The sequence below is a fragment of the Anser cygnoides genome, chromosome 8 (assembly GCF_040182565.1).
Source record: "Anser cygnoides isolate HZ-2024a breed goose chromosome 8, Taihu_goose_T2T_genome, whole genome shotgun sequence".
Classification (NCBI taxonomy): Eukaryota; Metazoa; Chordata; class Aves; order Anseriformes; family Anatidae; genus Anser; species Anser cygnoides.
The window spans coordinates 27,201,647-27,220,885 of record NC_089880.1 but is presented as its reverse complement, the minus strand read 5'-3'; the positions used below and the strand labels follow the sequence as shown (position 1 = coordinate 27,220,885).

The 19,239-nt window shown below is 42.5% G+C and overlaps 1 protein-coding gene across 4 annotated transcripts in view; it reads left to right on the top strand.

Moving 5' to 3' along the window:
• Positions 1 to 17,059, top strand: part of RAB3B (RAB3B, member RAS oncogene family) — a 56,791-nt gene extending 39,732 nt beyond the window's left edge. For all 4 annotated transcript variants that reach the window (XM_048061949.2, XM_048061948.2, XM_067001580.1 and 1 more), the window contains 3 exons: positions 4,601 to 4,719; positions 12,935 to 13,059; positions 14,864 to 17,059. In XM_048061949.2, coding sequence (XP_047917906.1) covers positions 4,601 to 4,719; positions 12,935 to 13,059; positions 14,864 to 15,051 — 432 coding nt within the window. In that variant the 3' untranslated portion in view covers positions 15,052 to 17,059. The remainder of the gene's footprint in view (positions 1 to 4,600; positions 4,720 to 12,934; positions 13,060 to 14,863) is intronic.
• The last annotated feature ends 2,180 nt before the right edge of the window (positions 17,060 to 19,239 follow it).

The following is a 19,239-nucleotide window of genomic DNA, read 5'->3' as shown; positions in this document are numbered from 1 at the left end:
AGATATGTCCTGACATTTTGATGTCAAACAACTTGCTGCCCCTATAAACACTGTGTCATGAAGTCCATTACCCTGTCTCCAAGGCTGACCAGACTTGGAACAAGGTGCAAAAAGGTTTACCTAAAAGCTATAGCAATAGCCTTTGGCAGTTGTGGCTGGTGCTGGTGACTGGGGTAGATGCAGCCTCTGCTCTGAGTCTCTTAGCAGCCTACGCAAGGAAGGTGTTAAGTACATAGCAGCAGCGGATTGCCGTACGTGCAGTTTGCAGTTGTTGCCATCCAGCTGGACAACAGGTAACATCTGTTCTTAGGTATTCTTATTCTTGAAAAACAACAACAACAAATCCTTCAAAGAATTGCAAGGCTTATTTATTATAAAGACTGTCACGTACACTGCTGAAAAAGTCACGGTGCTGAGGGGATTAAATCTGGTACAGATGAGAAGTTTCAGTGACGTTTTATATTGTACAAAGGACTTGTGACCGGAAAATCTTCTTTGGAAGAGGAATGGTAGGGACTCTGACTTTTCAGACCAGCAGCAAAGATCATTTATTGGGCTTTAAAAATTCAAGTGTGTTTCCTCTGCAAGTACCTCGCCGTTTCTGTTGAGACAGCCGAGTAAACAACAAATAGATGGTTGTGCTCATATGAATGTTTAGGTGATGGACCTTGTGAGTAGAGGGCATCTGCACACGATGCAGATGCATTTAGATCTTTTTTCCTGTGATAAACACTGAATTTTGATTGCTCATTAATGCAAAACCTTCCATTTTTTTGATTCAAGCTCCCAACTAATGGTCTTGCGGGGTTTGTTTAATTGTTTATATCAAGGACAGGCACATATGTAAGCTACAAAAGAACAGACTTGTTAGCACATTAGTGTAAATATACCTCACAGAGGCCCTTCTGTGCTTGGCTATAACTAAGCTATCTGATTCCTCATCAGGGAGAGCCAGGCAGGCTTCTGGATGCTGAAGGCTCGGGCTCTTCTTCCTAGGCATTTGGCTAGACTGTTAATTAGAGCTGCAGCGGGTTTCTGCTCATCCCCGCCTGTGCCTTGTCTGCTTGCTTCTCTGGTCTTCTAATGAGTTTGTGTTCTACCTGGAAATCTTGCAAACAACTTGAGGGGTGGAAAAAAAAAAAGCAATCTGCGTCAGTTATTTCTCTCCTTCATTAGATAAATGTCTCGTACGCAAAACTGAAGCGCCTAATTACCTGCGGCTCGTGGTATTTTAAACTGATGTAAGGGCAGTTACTGTACGAGCTGAAGAAATAGAGCTCAGATTCTGCAGTTTATTTTCCTTCATTTCTGTTGAAAAATCTGTGTGTGTGTTTGGGGGGGGCAGTTCACACAAAGATAGCGTGAAACAGGGTAAGAGACAGGAAAATTAAGTCATTTTCGCGCTGTCTAAGAATCTAACATAACCTGAGGAAAAAAATCACGTTAAGGTGATACTAAGAGATTCAAAGGGCTTTGGAGAAATGTGACTAAAAACCTTTATGGGGAGAAAAGGTGCTCTGTTCCTGTGCAGTAAGCCAGAGCTGGGAACCCACCAGTGAGTCACGCAGAGGAGAATGGCACCTCTGCCTCGGGTCGCCCTACTGCTAGGGCAAGGCCGTGAAGAAACTTTATGTACCGTGAAATATAGGATGCTTGTTTTTGGCCTCCCTCTTCCCAGATAACCTGAGAAGGCAGGCACCAAAGTATACATTAATGAACGTGCAAGTTGCCTTCCTAACGAGGGCAGTGCATTGCCCACCCAGAGCAGGCTGTCACTAAGCAAATGCCTGCAGGCCCCCGGGGCTCTGTGCCCCCTGCTGCCACATCCCCACCTCTCACTGAGGGCACCGGGGTTCACAGGGGGATACAAAATCCAACAATCTAGAACTACCAAACTTCACAGTCTTCAGGCAGCCTCACAGCCTCCCTGTAACGCACATAAGTCTGTGGGCTGAGTGCAGTTCCTCAGTGAAGGCAGGCACGGAGTTTGTGCCAGCGCCTCTTCTGGAGGCCTCCGTGAGGGTCCCTCATCCCTTCAGGCTTCCCAGGACCTCCTCAGAGCTGACTCCTTGCTCCAAGCCGTTGTTGAATTGTTTCTTTACGAATTATTCTGTGTGTAGCTGGACAATGCTGCTTGTGGTTTCCTACTGCCTGATCTGTCTCCTGCCCTAAACCAAAAAGGGACTATTTAAACAGAAAATAGGAGGTGAGAATTGGTAGGTAGAACCAGTAAACAGTAACACTGTGAGCATGTGAATGAAAGAAGCCTGACTACCTGTGGATTTTATTTTTTTTCATCGTTTGTAGTATCTGAGAAGTTATTTATACTGATTTAGATCTTTCTCCTAAAGAGAGGTGTTTTGTCCTAATGAGGCATGAAGAAAACCTCTCCTGTGGATCCTTTTGTGTCTGAGAAAGATAAGCGCTGCACTTGAGCTTAGTGTGTGCTTAATGTCTCTCTTCTCCATTCCAACTATTTTTATACCATTTGTAAGAGCATACCTCCAAGATTGACTTTTGATCAGATTTGACTTGAGATGCATTCGTAATTTCCAGAGTTAGAGTAAGCATACACACATGCGTATGTGGAGACCAGTGATACTATAAGCCTCATGTCCTCAGGAAATAAAGGCTAAAATAAAGCAACTATCATGTCTCTCCTTACTAACAGAGTGGAAAATATTGCTCAGAGACCCTTCCCACCTGAAGGAGTACAGGCAGGAGCCAGACGGCCCGGCTGGTTTAGCTGCTCAGCAGCTAAGTGAGGGTGCAGTGTCAGTGAGCAGGAGAGCTCTGTGATGGATTTATCAATGGCAGGAGAAGAAATGATCGCTCAGGCTGCAAGGTGGTGTCCACCTCACTCTGGTGCTTCTTGTCAAGAGGGAATCCGAGAAATATTTCTTAGCCATAGTGCCTCACCGTGGTCAGCCAGTGGGCTACCCTGCCTCGAAATAAGTGCACAAGTCCCAGTGAAAAATCTCTTCATCTCTCCGGAGGTGTGGTGGAGACACAGCGAGATTCATGCTGCATAATCTCTGCCCTGGGAGATTCACTTTGTGTTAGAGCTGTGGATAGTCTCATGGCAGTGCAATAGGCTGAGCCTTTTAAGCAAGCTGCAGGGAGCTTATTTACAAGCGCCTTCCTCCTGCAGAGAGCCTCTGTGATGTGCTGGTGCCGAACAACAGGTGATCATTGATGTTTTCCCTTTTCATATACTTGCTTGAGTGTGTTCTGGAAGGGCCAACACTGTCTCTTGCATGCAAATAAATAAATAAAGCTGCATTCATGGGACCTATGGACTAGGATTTTAAAAGCTGGATTTCCTACCCATTGCACCTCATGTATTTTCTCCGGATTGTGGAGTGTTTGATCAGAAACGTACCCTATGCTTCTGGAAGAGTGCTCTGTATGGATTTATTTTTCTCTTCCAGGTAGCTATGTGAATAAGTCCTTTTTCGATCTTTTTCTCTAGAGAAAGACAATTTTTGTTAATCACATTTTAATTTAATGGCAGTGAATGCTTTCTGAAGTGGGGGTTTTGGAGGACTTCAGGACTCATCTCAGATCTGATGACCTGTAAGAGTAACCAGCAGTCAACACCGTGTACTGAGCCCTTTGAAGATAAGGCCCTACGCCTCCCTGCAGCTATTTCATGGAGTTGCTCTTTGCCAAAAGGTGGATGAAATGTTTTGTTCAAATGGTAGATACCTCCTACATGCTATTTGAAGCATGTAACTTCTGTCCCTGGCTCAGTAGGCAGGTCCAGAGGGAGCAGATTGGCTAGAGGACTACTGATCTGATGTAGAAATATTCCCCAGTTTGAGCAGACCACTGGAAATATGAGGAATAAATGTTGTCATCCAGCAGATGGTAGTAGGCATATTTTCCAGCTGGTGTGAGTATTTTGAAATTCCTCTGTTGTATGTGCCAGGGCCAGAGCTTCACCTTTGTGCTGTCAGGCTGAACATAGTAATGAAAACTGCAGGTAAAGTTATTCTTCAGTGCTCCACAGGTGAAAAGAATTAAGCTGCAGAAGAGGATAAATAAGTCTTGAATTAGCATATGCACCTCAGCTACTGTGATCAGGACAGTCCATATCAAATTCACTTTGTATAACAATTTTCACTTCATCCAGCCTTTAATTGTTGTCTCTAACCTCAGGTAAGAACCTAATCACCCACATTATCCATCTCAATCATGTATTTCTGACCGTGACACTAAATTGCAACACAAATGTCTTTTGCCAGGTACACTGCTGGACTGTTTTCCACTGCCTCTGCTTTGAAATGCCATCTTTCAGTGAACTCCGCTAACATTTGGTTATTGCATTGAGGCTGAGGCAGAGAAGAGCAATTAAGGGGTTGACATCTTTGTTTTTTTAAAGAATACATGTGTCAAAACACATTTAAGAGATCATCACTGATGCAAAAGCCCAATTAATGCTAAGATTTAAGTAGAGCTTGTTTCAGTGAGAACAAATGATAACTTTTAAATATATAATAATAAAAAGCGATTGCCTTATTTTACATGTAGGACCTAACTACAAGTCCTGTTTCTGAGAATCTGATTCTTAAAGCCTAAATATTCGTCTCTGTTCCAGGATACAGCTGGACAAGAAAGATACAGGACCATCACTACAGCCTACTACCGAGGAGCTATGGGCTTCATCCTCATGTATGATATCACCAGTGAAGACTCTTTCAATGCAGTGCAGGACTGGTATGAAATAAGTTATCAGTGTTGTTAGGTTTGTTTGTTTGTTTTGTGTAATTCTCTCTTCATAATTGTTTGTTGAGAACATCTGACATCCCACCCTTCACATTGCTTTACAACACCATATTCTTTCTTCACCTGCAGCTAGCCTGTGAAGTAGATTTTCAGCTATTAAAAGCTTCTCTGGCTCCACTGAATTCAGTACAGAAGCAGAAACACCAGAAAATGATTTCTGGACTTTTTGGTTACAACAAACCAGAGTGAAAAACGAAAGCACTAAATCAGTCACTTGAAAAATTTTATAGCAGTATCAAAGCTGCATCGGTACCCAGGCATGAATTCCCCACTTTCTGTTGTACACTAGCCATTCCTCACCTGGAGGCTCCCCTCCACCTGTCTTCTTCCTTGGGAAGAAATGCTCTGTCTTACCCCATGCTGCAATTTGATTTTGGAGCTGTGGGCCAAACCTTCTTCCTTCTGGACAAGTACATACACAGAGCAGGAAGAATAGTGGTCTTCCCAGAAGAGACAGGGCAGTGCTTGCAGCCCCCATGGTGGTAGCTGATGGGAGGTGTTCTCTCACCAGTGCGATGCTCAGGGTGAAAACACCGGAGCTGCTGCTGCAAGGTAGCAGCTATAGGCACAGCACAGATAAGTGGGAGGCTGGACCCTGTTGCTGGAACTCTGGTTTTGACATAGCATCCTCTCAGAGGGATGCTGATCATAGGAAATGGGAGTTCCTTCATACAGGCCCGCAGCTGGAGTCTGTTCAGAGCTGGGTGGTAGGGTGTGGGCGTCCCTGCTATAAAGAACTGTCAAAGGAAACCAGATTATGTCTCTGACTTTTCTGTAATGGCACTGAACACTCTCTGACATTGGGACATCTATTCTCGTTACGACTGTCGCGTTGACAGGGGAGACTTGGAGACTTCAAGTATCTTGCAGTCATTGCTGCTTGTTACCTGTTGCTTTATACTGCAGATAGGCATGGCCAGCATGCAAAGAAAGGCAGTGCAGAGGGTAATGGAATCTCCTAGGTCTGACAGATTGATTTGCAGTGATCTCAGTGACCTCCCTGGAGAACATGATGGTAGTAGGTGGGTGACTTAAAATTTCCTTAGCTGGCACTGGTTGTTAGCACCCAGCTCAGTCTGGCTTTTTGTCAAGCTCCTTTTCTGCGTCTCTTAAACTAGGTTGTAACTCAAAAGCCAAAACAACATAGTTTGTTGTTTCTAATAATTTGGCCTTCTTCCGAGGTTGCCCACTACTTGTTCTCACTGTCCACTCAAGCAGCTGCTCTTGATCATCACATCTAAAGATGCAGTCTCCACTTCCACCTTATCTTCAGTATCACGACACCATGTTGCAGAAGGTGGACTGCAGCACCTTCCCTGACTTGTCTTCCAGCAGCTAATGAGAGAGGAATAGATTTTTTCCTTGCTGGAAACATAAACCCAAAGTTTTGCCAAAACCAGGTTCCTCCACATGACACACCTTTCACCAAACTCAGATGGAGCTTTCTATGCAGGTATCTGCATGTGGATTTTTTCCATAGGAGTGCAGGCACGTGAGCTAGGGCAGTATCCTTCACTAAGCTCTAAATATATTCAGCTTGATTTCATGATGAAATGAGGTACATATAACCACACAGCCCATCTACCTGTCTGTCTGCAAGTTGGTTCCCCACTTATGAGTTTTACTAGTTTAACCAAATCTAGAAACCAAATTTCCGGGTTTTAAATATAGCTTCACACATGTTCAGTGAAAATATTTTTGACTGGGGAGAAGAAAGATTCTGAAAGAAGCACTCTTGAAGAGAGGAGAGTGAGGAAACTTCAGTTGCTCTGTTTTGTGGTTGGCTGTCACCAGCTAACCAGTCACCAGGCTGCAAACACACAGGGTTTCGTTGCTATCAAATCAAGTAACTGGAAGGACTTGGGAATGGGGTTGTTCATGGAGATTTTTTGGAAGGAGGTGTCTGTCTTGATTATGTAGGTTTCCTCGAGGAGTTATACAAATGCAGGTTATTAATACGCTTTCTGTGTCGCAAAAAAGTTCCTTTCAGGTGTTTTTTTTTCCCTGAATTTTATATAATTTGTAAGTAGTACTCTTAAAAGCAGCTGACTTTGCACATCCTTGGAAATAACTGCACAATGAAGAGGCAAGAAACAGACAGTACAGGGTCATTGGCTTTTACTCATGTCTAAAAATCAGCCAACTTATAGGGAATTTTGCTTTGGAATTTTGTTTATCAAATCCAAGTCTAAGCCATTTTTATCTTGTGTCACTGTAACTTTCAAATTGTTTTTCTTCTACCCGCTTTTCCATGTTTCTGAAGCATGTCTAGGTATTGAGGGTTAAGGTGTTGTTCCATCAGATCTTTGAGATGGGCAGAGCTCATACAAATGTCAGTCTTTTTATACAATATTTCAGTTAAATCGTCTTTTGGGCAAAAAAAATAAAAATAAAACACCAAATCTCAATCTTTGAGCTACTATTTTAAAGTTTGCACAGGTGAAGTTTTGTACTGAAATGGTCTAACATCTGTTCCATCGAAGAATGTACCAAGGTCAGCTTTGCGTACTTGACTCTCTTCCAACCCCAGAGTGTCTTTGCTAAGAGGAACTTGTCAACCAAAGCACAGAGGTGGACCATCGTTGCTGAATTTCACTTGGCTTGTCAGGAATCTTTCCAACTCTTAGCTTTAAGATTTTGAGGCCAAGTGGTGGTGGGGGCAGATAAAAATGTAGTAGCCCATGTAGCCCATTTCCTTTCTTTGAAGCTTGTCCACAGGAGTGGAAATAATACCTGCAGCAAGCCAGCATAGCTGTGCCAGCAGAGTCCTCTAGTGGCCATGCAGCCACGAGACTTCTTTTTCCCACTCTGCAAAGCTGTTTTCAAAACTTCTGAAGGGATGAGTAATGCAATCCAAAGCTTTTGTCTTTTGCTGGTGCTGCTGTATCAGTCCCTGGCACATTGATAGCAAATATGCAGGATTTTTTTTTTCCACTGGGTGATATTGTTATTGTTTCAAAACAAAAACTATTGCACTGGATATAGTGTTCGGTCGGGAACTGTACGCTCCCTGGAAAATGCAGGTATCTACTACGGGAGTGGAACAAGCTCCTGGAGCCTAGTCCCTCGTCAGGTCAGGTGTGAGGAGGTAGCAGTGCGCCTAATGATGAAAACAGCCCTAGCAGTCCTGCTGTGCTTCTCTTTGGTGAGAGGATGGAGCAGCAATTGGGAAGCTGCAGCGGCCGTGAAATCAGTAGCATGCCCCTGCCTTGTCTCCTGTATCCCACCTGGATGTGTTGCCTTCCTGCTGTCCCAGCAGGAGGGAGGGCCTCTGTAACAGGGATGGAGCATCAACCTGGAATTACGTTAGCAATAATCGTGGCAAAAGCGAATAGCCAAACTCATCCCAGGTATTTTTACATCCTGAAAATTTCCCAAAAAAAGATTACAGCAATTAATCCTACACATATTTTCTCGCTTTTAAATGTCCTGATATTCTGGCTGGTTAGTGATGCATTTTTTGGTGTTTAGCTACAGTAAATAAAGAATTCAGTTAAGCTGAACATTTTGTGATAGATGCAATATGATGTGGCAAATTGACTGACATTTCTAGATGCTGAGAATAAATCAGCGGTATTCAGTTAACGTGAATTAAATCCAGTAAGAGGAACCTGTTAATCTTCTGAGTTATTTCTAAAATAGCATGTGAGGATGGAATTTTAGTGTTCCTCTGGCACAAAAAAAATGAATAAGCTACTGATGGGACCTGCGTAGTGAGCTACAGAATGAAGCCTGCTGAATGTCCCTAAAAAATGAAAATGTCTTTCTGTAAATTTAAAAAATAAACTACAAATTAACAACTGATAAGTATTTTCAAATTAGGTGATGTGCTTTCATCTAATTCAAAACATTTGTTTCTGTGAAATTGATGAAGACATTTGGAAATGACGAAGAAGGATTTAAGCTTTTATAAGTAGGAAGGGCTTCGATTTCAAGAATCTTTATGTTCAAATATTTTCAATACAAAATATATAGAGAAGGATAATTTTAACTGAGGTGCCCATATTCATGCACGTTTAATGGACTGTGTGACAGATACGTAAAAAGAAGTTGGAATTAATATATTAAAATTGTATTTACATGGAAATTGGGTAGAAAGTAGAAATGGAATTTTGAAAGAAGTGCATATTCTCTGATAGACAGAACAGATATTTTAATAGGTCTTTTGTGAACTTCTCTTGGGTTTTCTTTCTGTAGTCTTACACTGATTTAACCAAGTGCATTTTCAAACTATCTAGGGGCAAGTTAGCATGTAGGCACAGTTTTATGATATTTTACTGTAATACACATTTATTACAAATAAATAAAAAGGAAATTAATTAACATTTTTGAAACTTCTGCATGTGTGTAAGTCATCTGGCATGTGATCATGGAACTGGGTTCATTAAGCAAATGCAGTCAAGCTTAGGAGGGTAGCTCAAGAAAATGAGGAGCAAATAAATAGAAATGATGCCTCTTCCACTAACGGTTAGCTGCTGTCCACATCCTAGTCTGTTCTCATTGGCAGGTAAGAATTTCCCACCTGAACATAATTCCTGGGTCCTAAAACTTTACTCGTTCACAAAACCTCATAATGCCTCAAGTTGTACACAGTAGTCATTTATGTGTTTTACAGTAGGACATTCTCCAGTCTAAAGCTTGTTCCTTCTTGCTGGTGCCCTGCCTACTGCCGTTCAGTGGGTCAGGTTTTTTAAGCTGCTGTGTAAGCAGGCTGTCAACGTGAGTCTCAGCCCATCTCACTGCTTTCTCTTGTACCATCTCTTCCTGCAGAGTTCCCTACAGAAAACAAGCCAAAAGCATGAACAAACAGCTGAACCAGAGACCTAGTGCTCCAAGTAAGCTCTCGCCCAAGGCAAACTTTTCGTTTAGCTCCCAGGGGTGTGCAGAGATCTCAAAATCCATCATTACACTGAAGTTAGGGGGAGGTAGACTTGTTCAAAGTCAGCTCTCAACCAGAGAGAGGTCTTTTCCTTTGTAGTCCTCTCCGGTGTCTTAGAGCTCATATCCTCCCTCTAGCTGGGAAATTGCCATAGTAGATTGTGTTTGCTAGCCTGATTTTTCTCCAAGCTTTTTCATAAAGCTCTAACATCCCCTCTAAAACTTAACCCATGTACGTATGGTGCGCTTTACCTCCTGTCTCTGGCTTCTTGGCGGTGACTGTTTTAACAGCCTCCTGCCCTGTCCACAAATGAAATAGTCTGCTGTAGGATTTCTTCCTTGGGTGGTCTTTTTACTACACCCATCTTATGAGTGGACATCCTAAAGAGGATTCTGGGTTGCTTTGTGTCACTCCAGAAATACTTCATCTGAACAAAATAAAGGTACTCTATGCCTTAAATAAGGAGGATCATACTTGTATGTTAGGTGTTTAGATAAGCTCTTGATATGGTACACGAACACGAAGTCTTCAGTTCATTCTCATGAATCAGATGTCTTCCCTGTAGGGTGAGTGAAAGGGTTAAAATGAGCTTTTATGGCTTACAGCTCAGTTTCTAGATTTGTTAGACAGTTATTATTTGATGTTGCCTTGATAGTTTTGTGTAGATAAATCAGTGTATTATACATCATTTGAAACCATACAGAAAGTAGAATATATTCAGAATTTGCTACTGTGAAGTAAATAGAAAACATTGTGGAAACGGCTTTGGATAATCTAGACAATTTCATAGGAGGGAAGGGAAAAATTGGTTAAATTTAACTTAGATTTAAGCAACAGGTGGGTTCACAAGCCACTAGCTTTATTTATCCTTAAGGTTGATCTCCAAATTGAGTTTTTGATATATCCATGTAACTGTGAACCTGAGGCTATTTTTCTTCTAAGCATGAATTGTAAAAAACATGCTTGATCATTAATTTGGGGAATTCAGCACAAATAAGGCATAGCGTTATTATTGTCACATATTTTTTCCAGTGTATATACAGGACTGCCATGATATTTGTTGAAGCATCTCAACTGCACAAGCCTTTTCTTTTGTTGTTTTATTTTCCTAAAGCTCCTAGAAATTTGTTCACTTTTGGGATAAGGATCAGGATTTTTTAGACATTCTTCTTCATAAGTAAAGCTTTTTTTATTATTATTATTCACAATAACTGTAAACGGCAGCATTATGAGAGAGGATTTTCACTAACTTGTACAAAACAAGAAGAATGAGATTCAGTGGGAAATTCTTCATGTTTTTCTCCTCTTTTTCACGTTCCAAGTAATTCCATTTAGATATCTAAGGTTTGGCAGCGTGTCTTCATGTGACCCACCTGAAAGGCTGAATCCAAACTGGAGAGAGGAATGGGAGTCAGAAAAGCCTGGCTGTAGGTGCTTTAAATTGAACATAGAGAGACTTACATTCTCTCTATTGTTTACAGAGTGAGAGTGGGAAGATTTCATCTTCCTGGGCTTTTGGCTGATTTCTGAAGTCATTTCCTTCTGTGATGAGCCTTGAGAAACCCCAGAATACCATATAAGCTCATCACATAGCTCTCACAGGACTTGTCTACATGGGGACGGACAGTAGACAGTTTCCAGGACAGTAAGAAGAATTTAAGTTTCACGAAGTCCTTGTTTATTTTTGCAAGGTACAGTTTGAGCCTGGGCTTGTGCTGTGTGCTTGGTCTAGGTTTGTGTTTTCCAGTGCAAACGGAATAGGCTGCTGCTTAAAGGCAAGTTGTACGGTGATGTGACCCCTTTTCCACAGATATCTGTGGAGCAATGTGACCGTCTGCTTCCATGGCAAAGGCAAGTAAGCGACTCAAAACTAATTAAAAGTTATCATTAGTAGATCAGAGCTGGAGGCTGCCGCTAATTGAAAAGCGAAGGAATCAAGTGCCTTTATTGTTTGGGGAGTTCAAGCAAACTAAACAGAAGTTAAAGTCCGAGGGGTTTCCTGGCTGCCTGGGAAATGGTAGATTTGCCCGAAACCACAATGGTCCTGTACAGAGAGGGGTGCTGAGCAGGGACAGGGAATGGGAAGGTGAGTAGGGCCTGGAGCGGTGTTTGGAGAAGGGGTGGAAGAGGAAGGTGTTTATCTCTTCTGGCAGAACAGCCTAATTACCTTTGGGAAGGAGGGAGACTTAAAAGATAGAGCTGACTTGGTGAAGATAAAATAGGTTGGGCCAGCCTCAAAAATGGATGAAAACATCCTACTGTGTTAATACTGTTTCACTGCTGGCTCTGTGGCACCGTGTGTGTGTATATAACTCCTCTTTTCGTCAAAGAAAAACTATAAAGAGGCTAAGTGTAAGGTCAGACCCCTGAGGTCTGCAGCCAGCTCTGCTCCTTTTTCAGCACACTGAGCCCCAGAGAGCTTCAGAGGCTGTAAGTTCATCTCAGTGCTCCTGCTTCAACTCCCATGTACTTGATCCCTTTGTCATTGATGTTGGCATTTGTCAGATACGTGCCGTCTGTCACTGCAGCTGCTATTTCCTGCCTTAGGTGTCACTTAATCCAGCTGGGTTCAAATATTAGCTCACAAAGCCTTACCGTCAGCCTGCATCTTCCCAATTTGATAAATTTCTGTTTCTCTTTAGCATTTGTTGCCATGTTTCTATGCACCTTTCTGTCTCCATGATAGTTTCCTGTTCAAGCAAAGAGGACTTGATGCTTTCATCTACGTTTGACTCTCAAAATACAATTTCTTAAGGTGTTACCAAAACTCTGCAGAAAATCAGATATTTTTTCTTGTTATGAATTGTTTTCATGTTTTGCAAGGAGTTGTAGAACTAGTATAAAGTGTGTATCTATTTTGTGGCTTTCTCTACAGAGCCAGTGTCCTCAAAGGGTGTGATTGGTTGTAGTTCTTCTGACAGATTGCAGCTGAAGTAGAATGAGCTTTAGAAGAATGCTTTTTTTCCTCCCCCTGGACTTCAAAAATTATTCCATTAATTTTTTGTCTGAATCTCAAGATCTGCAAAGCACTTACAAATTCATAAGGAACTTTATTGTCACACAAAGTTAAGGAATAATAAAAGAGAATGGTGCTGTAGATTACATTGGATGAATCCTTGCTTTGTGTGTAAGCTTAGTCATTTGTCTTCTCATTTACAGTCTTTGAATACGGATATTTTATTTAATGGTATTTATTTTCATACTTGAAATATGATTGTCTTTTGGCACGGCTGATGGAAGGAAACAATCTTTCTTGTCCTGCTGTAGGGCCACACAAATCAAGACTTACTCCTGGGACAATGCACAAGTGATTCTTGTTGGAAACAAATGCGACATGGAGGATGAAAGGATTGTTCCTTTGGAGAAGGGGAAGCATCTGGCTGATCAGCTAGGTACGTGCCATAGCTCTTCTATTTATTTTTTCTTCTCCACTTCTTTATACTGTGTTCCTTTTGATTAGTACAATAAAAAAAATCCTTCCATCAGTAACACTTTAATAGTGACATTACAATTAAGGTGATTAATATATTGTAGCTCAAAGATGATTAATATATTCTAGCTCAGTATTTTACTTGTTTAGTGTTGAACAATACCTTCTTGTAGGGTGGCTGTATCTCTAATGCTAATATGTAAGGGTATGAGGAAGATGAAGTTTATCTGAAAAGAGCAGCTTTTATTAGCTCAGCTGAAAGAAAAAAGGACAGGAAAATATACCTGGTTTTAACAGGCAGCATTTCTGTATATTAGATGTGATAACTGTGTTCAACATTATCTGAAACTACTTTGTGTATCGGGTAGGAGGAATCTCTTTAATTGACTATTGATTGCTTAAACTGTTAGCTTTCATCATAATGACTCACATAAAGGTTATCCTTTAGCGTTTTTCTCTAAACTTGTGTAGTGGCATTAACGCCGCTGAAATCATTTTCCAATCAGATTAAGAAATTTATTGGCCTGAATGTGAATTAAATCAAAACAGCTTCAGCCACAGCAACAGCTAAAACAGTGTTGGACTGATAAATATCATCGTTCTGTTGTCTCATTTCTTTTGCCTTTTCCGTACATCCTTAATCATCCTCAGAGATGGCAAGTGGGGCAGGCAGAACCCTTGTCTGTTACTTGAGAGCTCTCCCTGCTTATTAGTAACGAGGCAAACATTTCCACTATCACTTCACCTGTTAGCCCATGATTTTTAAAAAGTGGTAGAAGGGAGTAGATCTCACGCAAGATGACTCAGTTTACCAGCAGTGGTAATCAGCTAAGACAACTTTTCTTTCCCTTCATTTGTGACAGAATCAAGGAAACTGATGCAATGGAGAATGCCCCCAAAATATAAATGTCTCTTACACCAAAATAAACTGTGTGGTACTTGTGCTCTTGCTGTTGGCAGTATAATAGCCTGGTAAACAGAAGCAATAGCCATTGTAAGTTATGGTTGGTCTTTGAGACCCTTGTGGTTAGAAAGACAAAGCGTGTGGCCTGAAACAGGTAATGCTTTGCAGTTCAGCATGCTGCTCCTGGCTGAGGCCAGGACTCTGGTTTTGCATAGCGCTGGGTGTCAGCAGGAATGGCTGCCTCTGTGCCATCCCTACCTCGGTATGACTCCAGCCTTGTTGTAGTTCTTTTAATCAGAAGGAGTCAGCATTTGGGAGTCTGTGCTCATTGCTGTAGTTAGGAGCTGTCTGCTGGCTGCTGATATTACGCTACTGGAGACGCACAACATTAATTTTAATCCAGCAGTGCTGAACAGCCCTTGTCAGAACGGGTGTCAGGATGTGTGCTGTACGGGCACTGAGTACACTGAAGAGCTTTGCACTTAAACCGACAAAGAACAGGACAAAACAGGACCAAAGCACCATTTAGTTGCAGGTCCTCATGCAGCTACAGCCCACTTCTCTGATGGGAATGGGAGAATTTGACTCCCTTGTCCTGGCTTTATTCAGATCCATGTTGTCTGCAGAAGTGTTTACCAGGGCTCTGGTAAGGATCTATTTACACCTTTGACCTTTATAGATGCTTGATGATTTTTAGAAGTATTTCTGCTCAGTATTCTGAGACTGTGAGAGTCAACGGAGCCGAAGAATTGTCTAATGTCTTGTTTTCCTAAGGTGAATTCCAAAGAAAATGGTTAGTATTCTAAAAATCATCTCCCTAACATCAGTGTCTTGATTTTTTTTTTGCATTTTTTCCTCACAGGTTTTGACTATTTTGAAGCTAGTGCCAAAGAAAACATCAATGTAAGGCAGGTGTTTGAGCGTCTCGTGGATATAATCTGTGAAAAGATGTCGGAGAGTATAGAATCAGACTCTTCCAGGGGCACTTCTGGAAGGAATGTGCGGCTCACAGACAACCCACCCCCTTCGCAGCAGAACTGCTCGTGTTAGTGACCTTTCTTGCTGAGAAATGTCCTTCTCCTTTCCTGACTAAATTTTCTCTTTTCATTTGTGATGGTGCATTATCATGTAATCCAAAGGCAGAAGTCTCTGTTGTAGGAAACTGGTATGTTTGTTTAATGTGCTGGAGTGTTTAATATTATGTATTTCCTCATCCGATAATTTAAAAAAAAAAAAAGAATAAATATCGTAAGTGCACCTAGTGTTAATGTGTGAGTTACGCTGAAGAAAAAGAATTGTATAATGTTGCAAATGTTATTTCCACAGAGAATGTTGCATTTTTAATGATAAAGTCTACTATAGCAGAAAGAGTTTTGTCAAGAACAGCAGGAAACCTAAAAGGAGGGAAAAGGCCTAAAAGAAAATGGGGACAAAACCATCTTCTCTTATAAGGCAAGAAATCACTGTTTTTATTTTTATATTTTTATTGTTTACATTATTGAAAACAACAACAAGCTATCCCCAGATATTTTTGGAGTCATGGTTGGTCTCCTCTAGACATGGACCTCAGTTTTCTGTATGATGGAGCAGAAATCCGTGTATTTCCATCTGACAGTTCAAGGTCCTTCAGAGTGCCAAGAGCGTGAGGGTTGTCACAGTTTGTGCCAAGCCTCTAAATGGAGGAATATGATATGGAGGAATTGAAGCTGACAAGCAGGGAAGGAAAAGTCCTTGCAGCCATACGTTCCCTGCCCTGTGCTCTTGGCTGGTGTTGGGTGAAGGACCGAGAGCCCTTCTGGGGGCTGCTCTGTCCCGCAGCCTTCTCCTCAGTCTCAGGTAACAGCTTGCGAGGTGCTGCTGGTGTCACTGGTCAGCACCTTGCTGTGCACAAGCATTTGAGCCGCAAGAGCTGACTGTCCTGCAGCTTTTTCCCTGTTACCTGTCTAGGTTCGGATGTACTCTGAGCAGCTGCTCGATGGCAGATAATTTGCAGGATGAAGGAAGGAGGATGTGGCTGCTGCATGCTTGGTTGGAGGCACATTCTGACAAGTAAGACTTAGAACAGCACTATCTCAGAAAAATATCAGGAGAAAAAATCTTGTTGCCAATATTATTAGATTTTTTTTTTGCATTTTGTTGATTTCTGTTTTCAATTTGTGCTAGATGGGTGCATGTGTGAGCATAGGTTTTCAGGTTTCAGATTCAACCACAAGGTACAATTAAAAAAAAAAAAGTGTGTGTGTGTAGGGAGGGAAAGATGTGATTAATAAAACTTAAACTACAAAAGAAAAATGTTAAAGATCTCAGTTATGCTACAGATATTTTGTTCCATGATTCTCTGAAGGGACACACACTTTTTAATATTCAACACCTAAAATATTCACATACTTCCAACATCTCTAAAATTATAATCTTCTATGTGTGTGTGTAGAACTCTGTATATGTGTACTACCCACATCCAGAGCTTGCATTTCTCTGAAATATATGGAGGAACTGCTTTTGCAAACCTGTGAAATTGTGTAGAGTGTATGCCTTTGTTCATGATCACAGTCATTTGCCCATCCTAGCTCCAAACAGTGGCTGCACATTGCATTTTTGAGTGTAAATTAGGTGGATATAGAAAGATTTTGCTGTCTTAAGGGTGAAAATTATGAAAAGTTTTTATTAGGTCTATGGACTCCTCTGACCAAGGAGAATTTCTGTTAGAAACTGGAGTCCAGTATCTGCCCACTGCACTGTGATTTGCTGGATCATTGCACTAGTGAATGCTTTTGTAATTTTGTTCTGTCATGTCTCAAAGCATAATAGTTCTAAGAAAAAAAGCACGGTATTCTGGAGAAAAATATAACTACATTGATGTAGTTTGAGCTCATTGTGCTCAAGCCTTGATCCCTTTGCAACAGAGTTTGTTTGTATTTGTTTGTTTGCTTTCAGAAATCTCTACTGTGACATTTTGGGTGTGTATGATCTAGTACTGAAAATGCGATTTGTGCAGTGCAAGGACTCTGATTATTGTACCTAAACTCCTGAAACTGCAAAATAAAGAGAAATGTCATCACCAGGTGTGGTCAGAGAGCTTGTATGTGCTGCATTACTAATATCAGCCAACCTTACCCGTATATAAAGTGTCTTCTAATGCTCTTAAAGTAGATCAAGCTATGTAAGACCATTTTTGACAGCCTGATGATCCTTGAGCCCAGTAGCCAAGAATCACTACACAGACTTAGAACAGTGAAGACAAGGGTTATTTGGCCAATAAATGTGCGGTGCAGTGTTTTAGTTACAGCAGAAGCAGGATTTAGTGTAACTTCTGTAGTAAGAAAAAGAAATAAAAACTTCCACAGCAGAGTGATGATTTTGAGCTGTGAAGGTATAAGAGAGCACATCAGGGAAAATAATGAATTTTTCAGTTCAGCAACTTGATGGTAAAAGAAAATGGATTCAGCAGAAATTGAATTTCAATTCTTGCTTTTCTACCCAATAAATAATTGTTTCATCATGTTCCAGTCAAATTAGATGTCTTTTTCTAAGAAGAATACAGCTATGTTCCAGGCCCTGTGAGCTAGGAGTTGTTAGACTAGGCAGAATTGTTTTTTACAGCACAACCCAGCAAGTAACTACATGTTGGAATTGTCCAAAGAAGTGGCGAAGAAAATGGTTATGAATTCTGCCCTTCCCTGTATGGCATACACGGAGAAACCTTGCATTTGATGCAGAAATACTGCAGAGCTTATTTCAGATCCAAAATCAAATAATCGCAGGCAAGCTTGACATAAAATATATTCATAGAGAGATGGATCTCCTCATCTTACATTTACATTAAAAACCATGAATGGAGAGAAAGCCTTTTGTCTTAAGTGGCATCCATCTGACTTCAGTATTATCAGAGTCGATAATAATTGCTGTTTGTATCAGCTTATAAAAGGTAATGGCAGAATGTGAGATGATCTGTCAAGGCGAGGGAAATAACGGACTTACTTCCACAGAAGACAAACCCGAAACGTTCGCTGCATTCTTATATTTGACTGCCTTCCATTTGACCAGCAGTGCCCTAGTTTTGATAAAAACAGTATGGTTACAAGATTTAAGGAAGGAAGGACTGACGGACTGCTCTCTACAAGCTTCTCTATTGCTTATACCATCACCTAGAGCACTCAGAGCGCATTTCTGTCAGAAAAGCTGAGAAAAGGAGGCTGCAGGTGAGACGTGGTCTTGGCTTCCACCTAGTGGAGAAACAAGGCACTGAGCACGGGGGGAGCAGCCCCTGGGTCTGCGTGCCCTCACCTCTGCGAGCTTCCCACCCTCGAAATCGCTGTCTGCATTCCTTTTGCAGGCAACATAGACACAGAAAACAGCGAACAGCGCTGGCGTTACAGGAGATTGAAGTGCGGAATGATGCAAAGGGGCTGCCATAAACGGAAGAGCAGGCGCGAAGGAGTCCCCGCAGCAGCACAAGGAAAAGGCTGCGGGAGATGCGTGCCGTTGGAGGCGGTGGCTCGGGGAGATGCCGGAGCAGAGGAGAAGCGTTCCTGCTGGGGCTGGGCCTCGCCACACAGGCGCCGGCAGCTTCGCAGGGGGGGAAAGTTTGTGTACCGAGGGGAAAGTGCTTGGAACTGGAGGGACTGGGCCACAGCGCCCACAGGCACTGAGTGCCGCAGCTCTGTCTTTTCTGTTAGATGTTCTGTTTTATTTAGGAAAAAAAAAATAAAAATAAAAAATAAACAGGCGCGGAGATCCGAAAAGTAACCGGCCGCGAGAGGTCTGCAGCGCCTGTGAGGAGCGGGGGAGGCGGGGCGAGGGGGAGGAGCCTCGCCTCAGGCAGCCGCTGTGCCCCTCCTGCGCTGAGGGGGCCTCGCACCTCACGGCCCTTGGGGCGGCTCGCGCGAGCTGATTGGTTCTGCCGGGTGAGCGGCATCCGCTTGGACCAATAGGTGAAGGGAATGAGAGAACGGCTGGCTGGTCGTGTCGGGAGGGAGCGACATCTGCTTGGGCCAAGGGGTGGAGGAAGCGAGGCGGCCGGCCTCCGCAAGGGGCGGTTGGACTCATCCAACAGCCGAGCGGGGGGGGGGGGAGGAGCAGCGGACAGGGAAGGCGGCCACGATGCCGGACCGCGATGCCGGAGGGCGGGGCTCTGGGTCCGCTTCTGCCTCCCTCCCTCCCTTCACCCCGCTGCTCTCCTCCCTCCGCCTAATCTCCGAAAGTCGCCTCTCCCCCTCCTCCCCCCCCCCGATGGTTCCC